The 16851-nt window shown below is 42.4% G+C and overlaps 1 protein-coding gene across 1 annotated transcript; it reads left to right on the top strand.

Moving 5' to 3' along the window:
• Positions 1 to 293: 293 nt before the first annotated feature.
• Positions 294 to 15649, top strand: arl5a (ADP-ribosylation factor-like 5A). Its single transcript, XM_033613807.2, has 6 exons — positions 294 to 665; positions 11472 to 11532; positions 11648 to 11795; positions 12047 to 12130; positions 14688 to 14839; positions 15003 to 15649. The coding sequence occupies exons 1-6, from the start codon at positions 620 to 622 to the stop codon at positions 15049 to 15051; spliced, it is 540 nt and encodes a 179-aa protein (XP_033469698.1). The 5' UTR covers positions 294 to 619; the 3' UTR covers positions 15052 to 15649.
• Positions 15650 to 16851: the final 1202 nt, after the last annotated feature.

Genomic DNA, 16851 nt, shown 5'->3' on the forward strand with positions numbered 1-16851 from the left:
AATAGTAATTCAGTTCAACATATTTTTTCAATATAATTTGTACTCAGTTGTACTTAAAAAGTTAATAATCTATCTATCTATCTATCTATATTACTATGTGTGGTATTCTCCCAAATTATGGTAGGATCAGTAAACCTCTTATTTGTTTTTACATACCAGATATTTATTCACTGATTTTTACAGATTTTTTTTATTTGATTATATTATTATTGTTGTCATTATTATTAACTGTACTTTTATAATTAATACTTAATTTTGTGTCTGGTACCAGCAGGAGTGTGTTGAGAGTGCGCATGCGCAGGGTTGACAGCTAACCAGCGCAGCGCTCTCCAGCAGCAGCTGATGGTAACCAGTTAGCCGCAGCGGCACCGTTCTGCTTTTGATTTCGGTCAGCCACTAACGGTCACACTGAGCTCCACGTCCCGAGGGAGAGCCGCCGTTCACGTTAATTCCCACACAGTATGGCGGTTGTTCCTAAAAACCGTGACAGCTCTTCGTCTGTGTAGTTAGCCAGCTAGCTAGCTAGGTAAAGTTGAAAGCAGAGAGTAGCATCAACGCTAGCTAGCTAAGTTCCAGCAGATTCTTACAAGCTGGCATCAAAGAAACCGTCTCGTCAGCCATGGGAATATTATTCACCAAGCTATGGAGGCTTTTTAACCATCAAGGTAAGAAAGTGACGTTTTATTTATCGGTCAAGTGTCGAAGAAATGTGAGCTGGGTGTTGAGAGGAGGCCCTCAGTGACACACTGCTCCGTCCCTGTTAGCCTCACACACACACACACACACATTACACTCTATAAGTCTTAGTAACACATCATAATGTGTGTTTGTTTACACACCCCGCTCATATATCGGTAATGTTACGGCTTTGACCGGTGTAAATGTGTGTGTGTGTCCCACTCTCCTCACCGTATGTGTGTGTGTGTGTGTGTGTGAACTTGTTATTTATTCTGTGACGAGGAGCGAAGGTGAAACTGAGACACTGGACACTGATCTGGAGTCAGTAAACAAACCGTGTAACGTGAGTCCTGTCCCAGTGTTACGACACACACACACACACACACAGTGAAGGCAGCCACATCAGCACAGTGTTCGGGCCAATAAGGATCAATGAATGACTCCACAGTGAATCACGTTTACTTTGCTCTGACACTGTAATGACATCACCTTATGACTATGATGTCAGCACCACAGGTGACCTACAGTCCATTCACACCTCACCTGGCCTCTCTGAAACAAGGAGAATTCTCACAGTCTGGTTTTAGTTGTTCCTGACCCCTGTTCTCCTGAGCTGATCACATGGGACACACACACACACACACACACACACACACACACACACTGGTGGTGTGTCAGCTGTAACTGGGAGCATTATCTCCTCCACATCTCTCAGTGACTCTGGTGTAGTGACCTCAGCACACCACGGCTGCAACAGGAGACTTTCACTGTAAGAAAACTGTCTCAGAAAATATGTAAGTTTGTTTCTGTGGCACATTTCAACAAAGCAACTCGAAGGATACGAGACAAGGTGCAAAAGAAACACAGTGTGAAAGGACATTTAAAACCAGGTAGAGGATAGAAAATAAAAGTTAAAATATACTCAGACAGACATAAAATACAAGATTAAAGTTACAGTGTAGTAAAGTATTTAAATAATAACATTAGAGTGCATCACAGTGTTAACATCAGGCACAATGATGTTATGTTGGTTTAACAACAGTTAGTTCCGGCCCTGCAATCTGATTGGTCGAGAGACAGTAAAACCGTGTTGATATTGGAGTAGAACATCACGGTTATTTCACTGTGTATGTATCACTCCACCTCACAGCTGATTGCAATCAACAATCATATCAAAACTGACGGTTAGTGTCAGTTAGGTCAGCAGTTGCATTGTAGGCTAATTAATTCATCCACTGTCAAACAGCCAAAAATATGGATTTATTTCCTAAAATAAGTTTTGAATTGAACTATGAATGGTCATCAGAGGAAGATGAGGGAGAGGAGAAGCTGAATCCATCTGAGCACACATCCAGGTTTGTCAGTGTTTCATCAGCGGAGCTCAATGACTTGGAGAAAAGCAACATACTGTCAGATCAGAAGGCAGAGTCGACTGTGTCTGTGAAGCCACAGTCCACCATGCAGTCACCAGAGACTTATTTCACCGGCTGCACAATTAATGGAAACGTGCAGATAAATGTGTATAAAGAGTAAGTGCCTGGCGCACCATGTCTGCGTTACATAGCAACGGTGACAGCGGAGTCCTGAGGGAACTATTTTTGTTGGCGGAAGACAAATAAAATGCTTAAATTACCTATTTTGTCCTCATTTTTCAACATTTCTTAATCAGCCTTGCTTATTTAACTGTTGAACTGTTGTTGCTGCGGCCTCGTGCCTACGACCGAATCACAGCTGTGACGATATCACAGTACAACATCACTCCCTCTTGTGTGATATTGCTTAATTTTATTACTAAAACTGAAACTTGAAGCATTTTTCCACATAATGGAAGTTTGTGTAAAAAGTCTGCTCCTGTAAAACAGGACAGGGGTGTCAAACTCATGTTTAGTTCATGGGTCACATACAGTCCGTTTTGTGTGAAGGCCGGCCGGATCAGTAAAACCGTTGCATAATATCCTTTAAATAAATACCTGGAAAATGTTGTCCCTTTTTTAGTTTAATGAAGTACATTTTAAAAACGCTCATTCATTTACAAAACATATGTTAACTCTTCCTCTGCCTTACAGACTGTTGACAAATCAGAAGTGTTGGCAGTGTCTCAGCAGCAGGGTTTCACCAGTCTTGTTTTTAGGTAGAACTCTGGTGCTGATTCTTTTGTCCTGAAGCTGCTGATCGACTGCGTTTTGCACAGTTTTCAATATCTTGAAATATGACCACGAGAGCTGCGTCTAGGAAAGGTGGAAAAACTATTTACATGAAAAGCTACCCACTGTAAAAACTGACACCTTTCAGCCTTCACTAGAGCATCACTAGTAGTTGTGCAAAGTCGTCAGTGGGCCCGATCGGACCCTGTGGTGGACTGGCTCTGGTCCCTGGGCCGTATATTTGACATCCCTGAACTAGAATAAAGGGGAGATTCATCGTCAGTGATTCAAAGTTTCATAACATAATAAGAGCATTATACAGCAGTTATTACAGAAATATGTTAAACAGCTGGAGGCGGCTGAACCCGTAACTCTACTCTCTGTTTAAATGACGCTGATGTCTCCACCTGACAAACACACCTGTGTGTTGTATCGTACGTTACCTGTTCAACCAGTGTTTATTCAGACGGATGGATAAATGTCTGGGGACCAGTTCATAGTTGGGTCAGGGTTGTTTTAGTTCTGAGGGTCTTTGGTTATTCGTAGGAGTTTTGCAGGTCGTAAATGTCTCTGTTAGATACATGAATTATATATATATTATTATATATTACATATTATATTATTATAAATATTATATATTTTCCCCTTAAAATATAAACAACCTGTGAGTAAACGCACATTATAAATACTGTCTGCTTTGTGTCAGGACCTCTGTTCTCAGGCCTTAGAAGCTAATCAGCAGAGTCCTGCACAGGTCTATTTCTGAATTACTTTAATATGTATTTTCATGTATGTAGGTCTGCTGATGTAACACCCTGGTTTGAGACCATGTGTTTGTGTTTGCATTGTGTAGTACTGTTATTAGCCCCTTTTCCACCGCAGGAACTTCTCTCTTTTCTCAGGATTTTGAAAAACTTTCCCTGAAAAAGTACCTAGTAGGAGGGTAGGACTTTTCAGATTCCCCGGATATCTTCCGCTGTGAGGGTCATAAGGACAGAGGGATGTCGTGTGCTGTAAAGCCCTGTGAGGCAAATTGTGATTTGTGATATTGGGCTTTATAAATAAAATCGAAATTGATTGATTGATCTTGAGGGACGGGGCTGTGTGCTGAAGAACGCTGATTGGTGGAACACACACTTGCAGCGTTCTGCACTTCCTGGTACGAGCAGCCGCTGAAAACTTTATTTCATTTCTACAAGCTTCACTTCGTTTGTGTTTTGATTAAGGATGGGTACTGAAACCCGGTACTAAATTAGCCTCGGGGCTACATTATCAAGGACTGTAGTACTGATAAGCGCTAACGGTATCGGTTCTTTTTGTGCTAACGCTGAACTCCTCCACACACACACACACACACACACCGACACACACACACACACACACACCGACACGACACGACACGACACGGTAACCGGTGAACAGCCGAGCAGCTGCAGTGGAAACGAAGTGAAGATAACTTGAAAGTGACTGGAGTTGACGGCAGCTGCATTCGTTACTGTAAGTGACATTAACCCTTAGCCAATACTTTATCAATACATGTGTTCAGCAGCATGAACATGCAAACATGTAGACAGTGATATTCAGTAGGCTCCGCCCACAGTCTCTCATCTACCGACACTAAAGTTATGTCTGACACAAGGACAGCACGCTAGTTCAGCTGATGGTGAATTGTTCCTAATGAGCTCTAATGACAGCTGTCTGTTTGGAGACTAACTTAGTTTGACACTTAAAATACTTTAAACTGAGCTGCTGGCTGAGACAAACAGCCCCAACTGTCTACATCAGCACGTAACCAGACAAGCTGGCAGCGCCAAATACAGGACACACGCCGCATCATCTACGTCATCACGCTAATTTGAATAAATTTCCCAGAACTTTGAGGTGAGGTGGAAACACAAACCTCTCAGATTACCAGGAATTCTTTTAGCCAGGTAAACAAATTCCTGGAAATAAAACTTCCTGGAAATGTTGGTGGAAAAGGGGCTGATGTCTGATTTATAAAGAACCTTTGCTTTTAAATTTGTAAAGCTCAGAGGGAAATAATAACTCACAGCCTTTGTTTGAAGCCCTGATGAGGACCTGCAGTGGTCCAAACATGTCGGCTCTTTAAAAATGATTCAGCCTCTACAATAAAGGCTTTAATAGTTACTTCCTCATTTTCTGTATTGTTGGAGCACTTCCTGTGTATCCTGTTGTTTCCTGTTCTCCATGAGCACCCAACATAAGGTTCTGATACACGTTTGATTTTACAGAGCAAACAGTCGTCTCTTTTTCTGGAAAAAAAAATATACATCGGTTTGTCATATCGGCAGAAATCGGCATGTTGGCTGATACTGATGACGTATCAATATTATTGGCATCCCTACCCGTGACCTGACCTGCACCCAGGCTCCAGTCCCTCACATGAAGCTGGTTCTCCGTCTCTTTGACTGGATGGTGGAAACATTCAATCACTGCCAGGTTAGGAAACATGTTAGCATGCTCCTTCCACCACCATCAAACCTCCAAAGGATCCGAACTCCATGTAGGCTGCCACCTCATCCTCGGGCTGCAGAGTGTCATGGCTGGAGTCCTCCACGTCGGTGACCAATGTGACCACGGGGTCAAAGGTTACACTGGTGTCACTGACTTTCAAAATAAAAGCAACTGTCAGAATATTACTGCACATCTTTTTACTGCGTTTTATTCTGAAAAATATAAAATAGATTTTGGTTCTCACCTGCTGCACGCCCACCACCTCATTTTTACCCGTCAGTTTATATATTGACATATGTTTACCTGTTACACAGCTTTTTGCGGGTTACCTGTGAGGTAATAGGGTGTCTCTTACCACACCTCCATTATGACTCGCATTTTAACCTTTAAACTGAACTGAACTAAGATTACATCCTAAACAAATGGAAAATAAAAATGATCGCAGGCCAACCCAACATCCAACGTCCTTTTAACTGTCTGACAGACTTCCTCTGGCCGCTCCCTGACAAACGTTGGCAGAAGCTAGTTATTTCTTTGTGGTTGCCGTTAGTCATCAGATAGCACCGTCCTGTGTTAGATCACCTCTGAGATCGTCTCCATTCTGCGTCTATCCATCATGTCAGTGGAGTCTGTGAGGCTTTTATTGTCACCCCTGGATGGAGCCCCAGCTGTACATCCCAGTCTCAGGAAGTGGTACCATGGCTGTCCTCAGCTGATTGATTCAACCCAGTGAACAACAGCAGTTCATTCACAGTGAGGACGGCATGTGATTACACATTACAAACTCAGTGCCCCATATTCGTCACTGTTTAATCCTGAAAAGGCTTCGAGGCAGTGATATAGCAGAGTTCTTATGGTCACAGGGTCTGCTCTCATTTCTGTTTTCTAATACATTTATCCTGTTTGGGTGAAAAGACCCAGGAGACGATCTCAGCCTGTCTCCACACGCTGGGCCACAGGTGGAGTACACCTGTACCTTCAGACTGACTAACACACACTCACAGTAAAGACAATTCAGAGTTCAGAGTTCATCCAGCCTTCGTGTCTTTTAATTAAAATACTCAGTTAAAATATTTCAGCTGTATATTAGTTAGTTTATTGACATAAGATTAATCAGCATCAGTTTTATTAGGGATGTCCCAAAGACTAATTTCCCCTCACGTTCAGTAGACTCGTACCCTGGAAATCCAGAGTTCTCGCTAGAGCACAATTTGAATTTGCTCAGCGAATCACTCTGGCAATCAGTAATGATGCTCATTACCCATGCCCTTGTAGCCGAGCTGCACCAATCACATCAGTGTATCTGATATAGGCGGGCCAGAGGCGAGCTAAACAGATGACGACAGCGCTGCGACGACGAAGTCCAGAATCAGTCAGTAAACACTGCAAGATGGCTACAGATTAGGGCTGCCACTAACGATTATTTTCTCTGTCGACTGATCTGTCGATTATTTATTGGATTAGTCGACTAATCATTTTATTGAAAAATGTGTTAAAATGTTGAAAAATGTCAGTCTGTCTCTCCCAAACCCCAAAATGATGTCACCTAATGTCTTGTTTCGTACTCACGCCGAAGACTTTTAGTTCACCGTCATGGGAGAGTGTGTAAAGCTGCCAATATTTGAACGTAAGAAGCTGCAGTAAGAGTATTTTGGGTACTTTTATAGTACTTTTCTATGAAAAATGACTCAAACCGATTAGTCGACTACTAAAATAGTCACCGATTATTTTAAGTGTTGATTAGTCATCGATTAGTCGACTAATCGTGGCAGCCCTACTACGGATGAACACCAGTTGTTTGAAACGGCTTTGGCCGCTACAATGAACGAGTTAGACTTGGCTTTTTCTCTAAAAGAGGAACAGAAGACGGTGCTCGAGTCTTTCCTTTGCAAGAAGGACGTTTTTGCTCTTGTGCCGACCGGATACGGCAAGAGTCTAATCTACCAGTTAGCTCCGCTGGTAGCTAAGTGTATACGTCACCCCGTGTATTGTTCTGATTGGTCATAGTTTTATCCACCTGCATGCAGTGATATTTTCAAATGCATGCTTGGTGCCGCCCCTCGAGTTGGGCCATTTTCATTACTCATAGCCAGACCCTAAATCTTTCTAGATTTGGGTCTGGATTTCCAGGCTAGTAGACTCGTCTTGAAGAAAGAAAACACTCAGAAAACATTCAAATTTGAACACAGTTTAAACTAAAAGGTTCGACGTCGTTCCAAAAAATATTGCGTATGTTATAACAACCATTTGAAATACTTCATTATATTTGAAATGTGTGTCACTTCACACTGTGCATTATTATTTCATAAAACATGTCGACAACTCAAAAATTAAAAGTGAACAAATATTATTTATTAAAAAGTAGGAAAGTAAATCTTGTTCTTGATTATTACAACAGCATTTTCTTCAGGTTAACGCAGTCGCGGTGCAAACACCCATTAAGCCAACCAGTCACCAGATACATTTTGTCAGAGTAGTTGCAGCCCTGCTTTAACTGTGGGAGGAAACCCCTGCAGCCTCTTTGACACCTGCGTCTAACGAATGTTTGCTGTTGGTTCAGTTTGTGTGTGACACCTGTGTGACCTTTTTACTCCACACAGCACAGGAGTGGAGATAGTGGAGGACGCTGTCTGTTGTTGTGTCTATGCATGCAGTCTGTTTATGTCTGCTGCAGCTGTATTTTCTGCTGATGTACTCTGAGTCTTCATAGCCGTGTTGTTTAGGTTCATCGTGGTGCAGTTACTCAGATAAGACCCACATTTTATCTGCTGCACTTCTCTGTGCAGCTGCTTTCACTTCCTCAGCTTTACTCAGGTTTTACTTTCTCTCCTAACAGCTGTGACTGTATGTGGTTATGTATGTGCACCACGTTTTTATGGAGCACAAAATGCTGTTAGGGGGGTTCACACTGCCGGAGACTTTCTGTAAGTCAACTAGAATTTAAGGTGTTTTCCAGACAGACAGACAGACAGACAGGAAAGGTGACAGGTGACCCTAGTACATCTGGAATCCACCTTAAAATTCAGTTATGTTACTGAAAGTCCACTGATACAAATCACTCTTTTAATTTGCACCCGCAGAAGAAGAGACATCATGAGGCGAATCTTCTGAATCATTTCACTGTGTTAAATTTATCTTCACCGACTCCGTCTGTGAAAGTCTGCAGTGTGTTGCTGCCCATTTCTTCATTCTTGCATTTGTGAATGTGTTTCATCACTCGGTGGAGAACAGCAGATAGATGGTTTATATTCTGTCAGCTTTAAGGCACAGCAGCATGCAGAGCTTAAGAAGCAGTCAGTCTCAATCAACAGGCAGAAGCTGTGATTTGTTAGGAAGTATCCCATCATTCAGATTTAAGGTGACATCTGTGGTTGTGTGTTTGGCCGAACCTCCATCAGACTCGTTCATTGTTATGAGGTGGCTGAACGAAGCTATTATTAGCTGAAGCTCTCTTGACACCAGCTCCATGTGTTCCTCAGGCTATGGCCACATTTATATGTTCTCATTTTAAAATGCAGAACTATTAACATCAACACTAATCTGGTGTTTCTGAAGACTTTAGCAGATTGCAACCAGCTGGATCTTCTCCCAGTTACAATTCTTCCAGTGTTCATTGATTAGGAGGCTTTATCTCTAGAGGTCTCCTCATCATCAGTGTTTCTTTGACAGTGTTTGGCATGTTGGATATGGGCCGCTAGCCTAGCATCTGCTAATCTGTGCTCACCTTCTTTCTCTGATAACTTAACATCCAGATGTTCAAGAGGTTTTTACAGGCAACCAGATTATCCACAGAGGCCTCCTCCTCTCCAAAACAAACTGATCAGCTGATTTAAACCAGTAAGAACACATAATAAAGTTGTGTATTATGTGCTCTTGTCATGGAGGGGCTGCTAACTGTGTTTGCTGATGTGAAAACACAAAGTCTCTCTATCTAGAGTCAGTGTTTGGTTTGTCCATTCTGGGCTACTGTAGAAACATGGCGGGGCAACATGGTGATCTCTGTAGACGAGGACCTGCTCCCTGTGTAGATATAAACAGCTCATTCTGAGGGAACCAGAGCACAGTGATTCTTATTTTCAGCTGATGATACACTAAAGATATCTTACTTATAATGTTAGATTTTATTTTCCCCCTAAATCTTCACACTGGAGCTTTAAAATGCAGTTTTCAATGAAAACACATTGGTGTGGACGTAGCACAAGTTCCCAAACACACTTTGGCCTACCCATGTATCTGAATGTGTTGGTGGAAGAAGCATTTGCAGTTAGTTAGAGTCAGAGTTACACCCAGCTGTGCAAACAGAGGAATAATTAACAGACCTACAACACCTGAATTAAAAGTGAAGTAGTTTGCATGGCTGCACCAAGCCCCAAAAACAGTCTTTATTTAACTTTATTTGTTGAGCACATTTAAAATCAGCTGCAGTGCTGAACAGCCATAAAATCCACAAACAGAAACAGAACCAAACAACAACAGGGACACCAGAGAAAATAAACTTAACAGAGTTACAATCTGGACCAAACAGAGCATGCAATCAGTGACGTTGTCAGGCTCGGATCAGTCGTACGCCAAAGGCTCAGTTGTTACTGTTCATGTGTCCACCTCTGGGATCATCTGATGGGTCGACCTCAGTGCTCTAACTGGAGTATGAAGATACAGTAGTTTGTTAGATAATGTGGTGCCACACTGTTTAAAACCTGTAAAACCAGCAATAAAATCTTCAGATCAATCCTAAACTGGGCAGGAAGCCAGTGGAGGAGGGTCAGTACTGGTGTGATGTGGTCTCATTTTATTTTTCCAGTTAGAAGATGAGCGGCTGCAGTTTGTACAAACAGCACACGATGAAGTGTTGACTGATGAATTATGTTAATCTTGCTGAGAGGATATAAAAGCATTGATGACTCACAAGCTCTTTGCAGGGGGGAGGTAGACCTTTACTTTGGCTAAAGGCTAGTTGGAGCTGTCAGAAATTACACCAAGATTTTTAACAAGAGGTCGGCTGAGAAAACCAGCGGAGTCAACGAAGAGGTCTGGTTTCTCTGACACATGAACATCTCTGTCTGTGTCAAGGACTCTTCGAATCTTTACCACCCTGGTCTTTCAATCAATCAATCAATCAATTTTATTTCTAAAGCCCAATATCACAAATCACAATTTGCCTCACAGGGCTTTACAGCATACGACATCCCTCTGTCCTTAGGACCCTCACAGCACCCTCTTTAAAACGACCGCGCAGCTGTATTTTGACGTGCAGTACTTTGTGAGAACTCGACGAACTCACAAACTGGATAAAAACTTCAGAAAACTTTTAGGACGACACCTGAAAATAATGTTAGAGCCATTGTACCGTGAGCTGTTATCAGCAGGAGAACAAACGCATACCTAGTGTGCATTCCTTAATGTTTGTGAAGGCTTTCCTGTAGACCTGAAGATAATCCTGATAAGACTTCCTTTAACACGTGTACAGGAACAGAGAAGTGTAGGTAGGACGTGGGCGTGATCTCTTTCTGTCATGCTCTAGTTTCACTTCGTTACTCATTTGGCCGTAACGAATAACACCAAACACTTTATGTTCCTCATCTTTTTCTCTGTTGTCACAGGATCTGAAACATGGCGACGTAATGAAGAACCTGAGATTTAGATAGAGCCCTCAGTGCTGCTGAGTGTCTCTAAAAGTGTCCTCATGCAGTTCACTCTCATGTCTTTACCTTCCCATCCTTACTACAGGACATCTTCCCATCGTCTTGTCACTTCAGTGTTTCAGCAGCGAGGTAGCGGTTCATCTGAGTTGTCACGTCTTGTTAGTCTTTGTCACAGGAAAGTCTTTTTGTGTGAGAGAGCAGATCTATGCATGCCATGTCCACAGCTGCTGCCTGATTGTACAAGCTTGCTTAAGGCCACCCACAAACTCATCTGTAGCTGTGAAAGTACACTGTTCACACACCACAGTGTCTCCGCCAGGCTCGATGTGTGAAGCTACACATTTGGTGCTGGGGGATAATGCTGAACACAGAGAGGGCTGTTGTTTGAATCAGTGCAGTTCCACATCCTAAGACATCTTTAAAACATTACTGAGCTGAGTTTATATAAAAGTCATATTTCGGCACTTGGCCCACATGATGATGTCACTGTTTGCTCTTTGAATTATCTCTGAGTGTCTTTATTTCCTTTCAGAACACAAAGTCATTATTGTGGGCCTGGACAATGCCGGCAAGACCACAATCCTTTACCAGTTGTAAGTATCAGTTACCTGTCCTCACACCCAGACAATCTACAATAAAAAAATGTGGTCATTTTGTGAATTTATCACACCAACTAAAGTTTTAATTTTCCCACATTGTACGTTCTAGTTCAATGAACGAGGTGGTGCACACCTCTCCTACAATTGGGAGCAACGTGGAGGAGATTGTTGTCAACAACACTCATTTCCTGATGTGGGACATCGGGGGTCAAGAGTCACTGAGGTCATCGTGGAACACATACTACACAAACACAGAGGTGATAACACGTCATGTGGGTTTGAGCTAATTTAGAAACAGTGTCTCCACAGAACACTGACAGTTTGTTATTATGTGTTTTTGCAACCAAAAAAAACCCAAAAACTTAGTGATCCACATCGAGGTTGTTTCATTACAACAAGTGTTTATAAATCCTGTATATTGGCCAGGTTATAGTTTGAAATGGCTCCTGTAGGTTACGTGATATTATTTATTGATTGTTCTTCATGTCTCTTCATCTTCTGTGAGCAGTTTGTCATCGTGGTGGTCGACAGCACAGACAGAGAAAGGATCTCTGTGACCAAAGAGGAACTTTACAGAATGCTCGCACATGAAGTGAGTATCATGGAAGAATGATAATGATTCTTGTAAGACTTAGTTTTTGTGTTCTTACAAGTGTTCGTGGTTTATTTCACTAATCAACAATACCACTGTACTGCTGCCATACATCTGTGAACCTTTCAGAGATTTAGATAGAGACGGTTATAGCTGTCAAAATGTAAAGGCCCTGACACACCAAGCCGACGGTCAGCCGTCGACCAAAGTCAGGCCGGAGCGTCTGTCGGCCTAGTTTTTGTGGTGTGTCCTGCATCGTTGGCACTTTGGCGTCGGCGGTGGATTCAAACGGAGAGCCGGAGCTAGCTGGGAGCGGCTAGCGGAGCGTTAGCCGCAGCATGACCGGAGGGAAGCACAGCCAGTTAGCCTCCGCTAGTCTCTGAGCTAGCCCCGGCTCTCCGTTTGGATCCAACCGGAGCACCGAGCCCTGGTTTGTTATTCAGGTTAAAGTGGGAAGAAGCAGCGGGTTTATCGGGCAGCTGAGTGAAGTGGAGCCTGCGGAGGAAACACCGGGACCGTCTGGATGTAATAGTCCGTGGAGGTGCTGCGGTGCTCGGCTGCACAGATAGGAAACCCCTCGGCTGACAGGATGTACCACTCTCTCACTCCGCTCTCTCTCACGCAGGCGCAGAACGTACGTGCTACTTGGCCGTTGGATGTAGTCCGTGTAGTGTGTTCAAATGCAACTGACACAGGGCGACGTGAGGCGACGTAGACGACGCAACAGTTGGCTTTCGTTGCCGCTAGTTCTTTGATGTTGGTTTGGTGTGTCCGCACCTTAATGGATCATTAGTTTAGCTGAATTATGCTACAAGAAGGGTTAAATTAAAATTGAATACCACTCAGCAGCACTGAGCTCAACATACAGCATTTTTATAAGCAGTTTGAAAGTAGTATGAGATCACTAACACAACTCTAAAAACTCTGTGTCAAAGTTTTAGGTCCACAGTTTAAAACATGCAGGTTATAGAATAGTTAATATGTTTAGTAGGGGTGTGGCGCATCATCTCATTAATGATAATATTGGTGTAGTTTTTAATATGATATGAAAAAAAGAGTGGTTACATCAAGAGGCTGGAGGTGTGCAGCCTGTCGCCTACTGCTATGATATATGGACCTGGATTTGTATAGAGCCTTTTTAATCTTCGGTATTCTTCAAGTACTTTTTACACTACGAGTCACATTCACCCATTCACACACAGGTGGCCGAGGCTACTGTACAAGGTGCCACCTGATACTCAGTTTATAACACACTCACACACCGATTGAACAGCCATCAGGAGCAATTTGGGGTTCAGTATCTTGCCCAAGGATGCTTCGACATGTGGACTGGAGGAGCCGGGGATCAAACAACCAATGGACGACTCGCTCCTCATCTGACAGATCACTGTGGCTGCTGCTTCCTGTTCCAGAACTCCCTCCAATATTTCAAACTCATCCGCTTTTATCAAACACTGAAAATTACTGTTGTCTGTTTTGTAGATGCATTTATGATGAGTGATAGCGTAAGTGCTAATCTCACTGATGAACACAATGCATTTCCTGTGACTACTTCATATTAAATATGAGCTTGCAGCAGCAGGAAATATTCAGTTTGCATCAGCAGTAACTTAATACAGCGCTCTACAGATACTGAGTGTCACTAACAAATATCTCCTCTTGTAAAAAGCCCAGTGGAACAATAACACTAGTGTTGTTGTTGAGTTTATTTAACTTCCCCTTATCTTGGCATCCCTACTTCAATGTTAAGTCAGTCATGTAACTGAAAAACATGAGGAGCTAAATTTAAAAACAGGTCTGTGATCAGAGTTATGATGAGATTAGTCCAGTTCAGACCAAAGATTCGTGATGAGATGAAACCATTTCAGAACATGTCAGAGAAAAGTGTCAGCGGTGTGACCTGGCCGGTCTGAGCTGGACTCAAGTTGGCTGATGGTGTCACCTGATATTTAGATGGTCAAATGACCGGCAGCTGGTTTTAAAGCACGTCACCTGTTTCAACAGCCAATCAGCTTGTAGTGAAGTCAGCTGGTCAAGTCAAAAAACCCACATTCTCATTGACTGATGAATTGATGCTGGTTATTTATATTATTGTGGCGTATTGATTATGAATACAGTTCATCTGATGCTGGTTTCAGAAGCACAGAGAGTTGTTGACTAGAGATGATACGCCGTCTCATGGTGGTCACTTCCTGTCAACGTTACAGATCAGAAGCACAGAGAGTTGTTGACTAGAGATGATACACCGTCTCGTCGTGGTCACTTCCTGTGAACCTTTTTACAAAGTTACAGAACAGAGCGTTGACAGAAGGTGTTTGTTTCAACTCGTCTTGTCGTCAATCTTTTGTCTGAACTGGTTTTTAACATTAACACATTAATTTATGCACTAATTCTTTTTTCCATCTATAACTCAAACTCTTAAAGTTATGTAGATGTGAAAAAACAGCAGCCATTTTTAGTCATGTTAATCTGATTCTGTGTCCCCTCATACATGATGTGTGTCTTTGAGAGACTCTACATTTCTTGACCTTCTCCTCTCTTGTCGTCTGTCCTGCAGGATTTAAGAAAGGCCGGGTTGTTGATATTCGCCAACAAGCAGGATGTGAAAGGTTGCATGTCTGTGGCTGAGATCTCTCAGAGCCTTCAGCTTACCTCTGTCAAAGACCACCAGTGGCACATCCAGGCCTGCTGCGCCCTCACTGGGGAGGGGTGAGAACTGCATTCACTGCTCGCTCTGTTACTTCACACCACTGTGTTTTAATGTCAGTATAATACAGAGCTTTAATCTTAATGCCTGTCTGTCTGCACCTCCCTCCTCTTCTTCCACATCCCCGTTCCTCTGCGACACGCCCACTGTCTTGTTTACCTCCAGGCTGTGCCAGGGTCTCGAGTGGATGATGTCACGGCTGCGTGTGAGATGATGACCTCTGACCTTCATCAAGAGTGCACCCTTGCTCTGTGTTTCATCTGCCTCCAGACATAAGCTTGAAATGAGGATGGGGGTGAGGTCGGTTGATGGGCAGCCCTCTCCTCTTTCCTGTGATGCTGACGCGGGCAGGCCGCTGCCAGGACGTTAAAATTCCTCTGTGATAATTTATTTTACAAAAGACGTTTGAACTCAGAACAAAAAAACAACAACCACATGACTTTTTCTGAAGGACAATGAACAACAAAAGACTCAAATTATTTAAATTTGTGCACGGTTTTCCTTTTCAGCAGAACACAGGAGTCAGCAGAGCGTCTGACTCGGACTGTACATGGACTTCTTCTTCAGCTGTGTGTGACTCCAGCCCACGGTGGCCTTGCAGTATTGCCAGACTGGCTGTGGCAGTTTTTATTGCCCCCCCTGTGTGTACAGTCAAGTATTCTCTTTTAACGTGGTGCCTGCAGCAGAATGTTCAAGTGATGATGGTTGATGGAGACTGAAACATGCAGACAGGAGGGTAAAATCACAAGATACCCTCCTCCTTTCAGTCCCTATGAATAATCCGTGAAATAAAGTGTTTTTATCTGTTTCGGGTGAACCGCAGCGTGTCATCAATGACTGTTTCTTTCAGGTGATGATTTACTTTTCTGTCTCAGGATAACTGTGAGCTATATTGAGTTTCTTGTTTGTAACGTCAGGTGTTCTTTTTTTAGTCCTTTAGGGGCAGAATGTGTCACATGATCTCGCAGCCGCTGATGCTTTTCAGGGAGAATGATGAGGAGTAGAGAGGAGAAAGCCAGACAGCAGAGGGATTCAGGGAGAGAAGAAGAGACATGGTCCAGAGTGTGAGCAGCTCACAGTGAGATGTAAAGAGAAGAAGAAGAAGAAGGTACAGCAGAGTAGAAACAGCTGCACAGGAAGGCCACGATCACACAAACAGAGTTCTGCAGGTTGTAAAACTCGAGGTGCACTGCACTGCACTGCTTTTTTTTTTTTTTTTTTTTTTAAATTGAATGCCACCAAGAAAAAAAAAACACTTGCTGCATCTTACACCACATCACCTCCTCACCTTAACCTTCCTGTGTAATCAATGTATCATTTATTTTTTATTTATCCTGCAGTAATCAGTGTGTAGCTGCTGCCATGTTGAGGCAGAGGGTGCTGTCTGTAGCTGTGGTTGAGGGTGAGAGGCTGTCAGCAGATAAACAGAGATCTGTGTGGGTACATGAGACCCTAAAAAAGAGGCTGGATCATGGGGAGTACCACCAGTTTCTATTGAGATTGTGCTAACTGTGCTTTGTAAAGTCAAATCATCCCATTGGACAATGAGAAAAAAAAGTGGAGATGATGTGGGCGCAGAAACATGAGGCGCGTAGCAATGAAAAAACAGTGAACAAAAAGTTTCATTCTCATTAAAAACTATAACAGAAGTTTCATTCTCATGAAAAGCTTTTACAAAAAGCTTCATTCTCATTAAAAACTTTAAAAAAAAGTTTCATTCTCATTACAAACTATAACAAAAGTTTCATTCTCATTAAAAGCTTTTACAAAAAGCTTCATTCTCATTAAAAACTTTAAAAAAAGTTTCATTCTCATTAAAGACTTACAAAAAGTTTCATTCTCATTACAAACTATAACAAAAGTTTCATTCTCATTAAAAGCTTTTACAAAAAGCTTCATTCTCATTAAAAACTGTTAAAAGTTTCATTTTCATTAAAAGCTTTTACAAAAAGCTTCATTCTCATTAAAAACTGTTAAAGTTTCATTCTCATTAAAGACTTACAAAAAGTTTCAT

This window comes from Epinephelus lanceolatus, chromosome 14 (genome assembly GCF_041903045.1).
Source record: "Epinephelus lanceolatus isolate andai-2023 chromosome 14, ASM4190304v1, whole genome shotgun sequence".
NCBI classification, from domain to species: Eukaryota; Metazoa; Chordata; class Actinopteri; order Perciformes; family Serranidae; genus Epinephelus; species Epinephelus lanceolatus.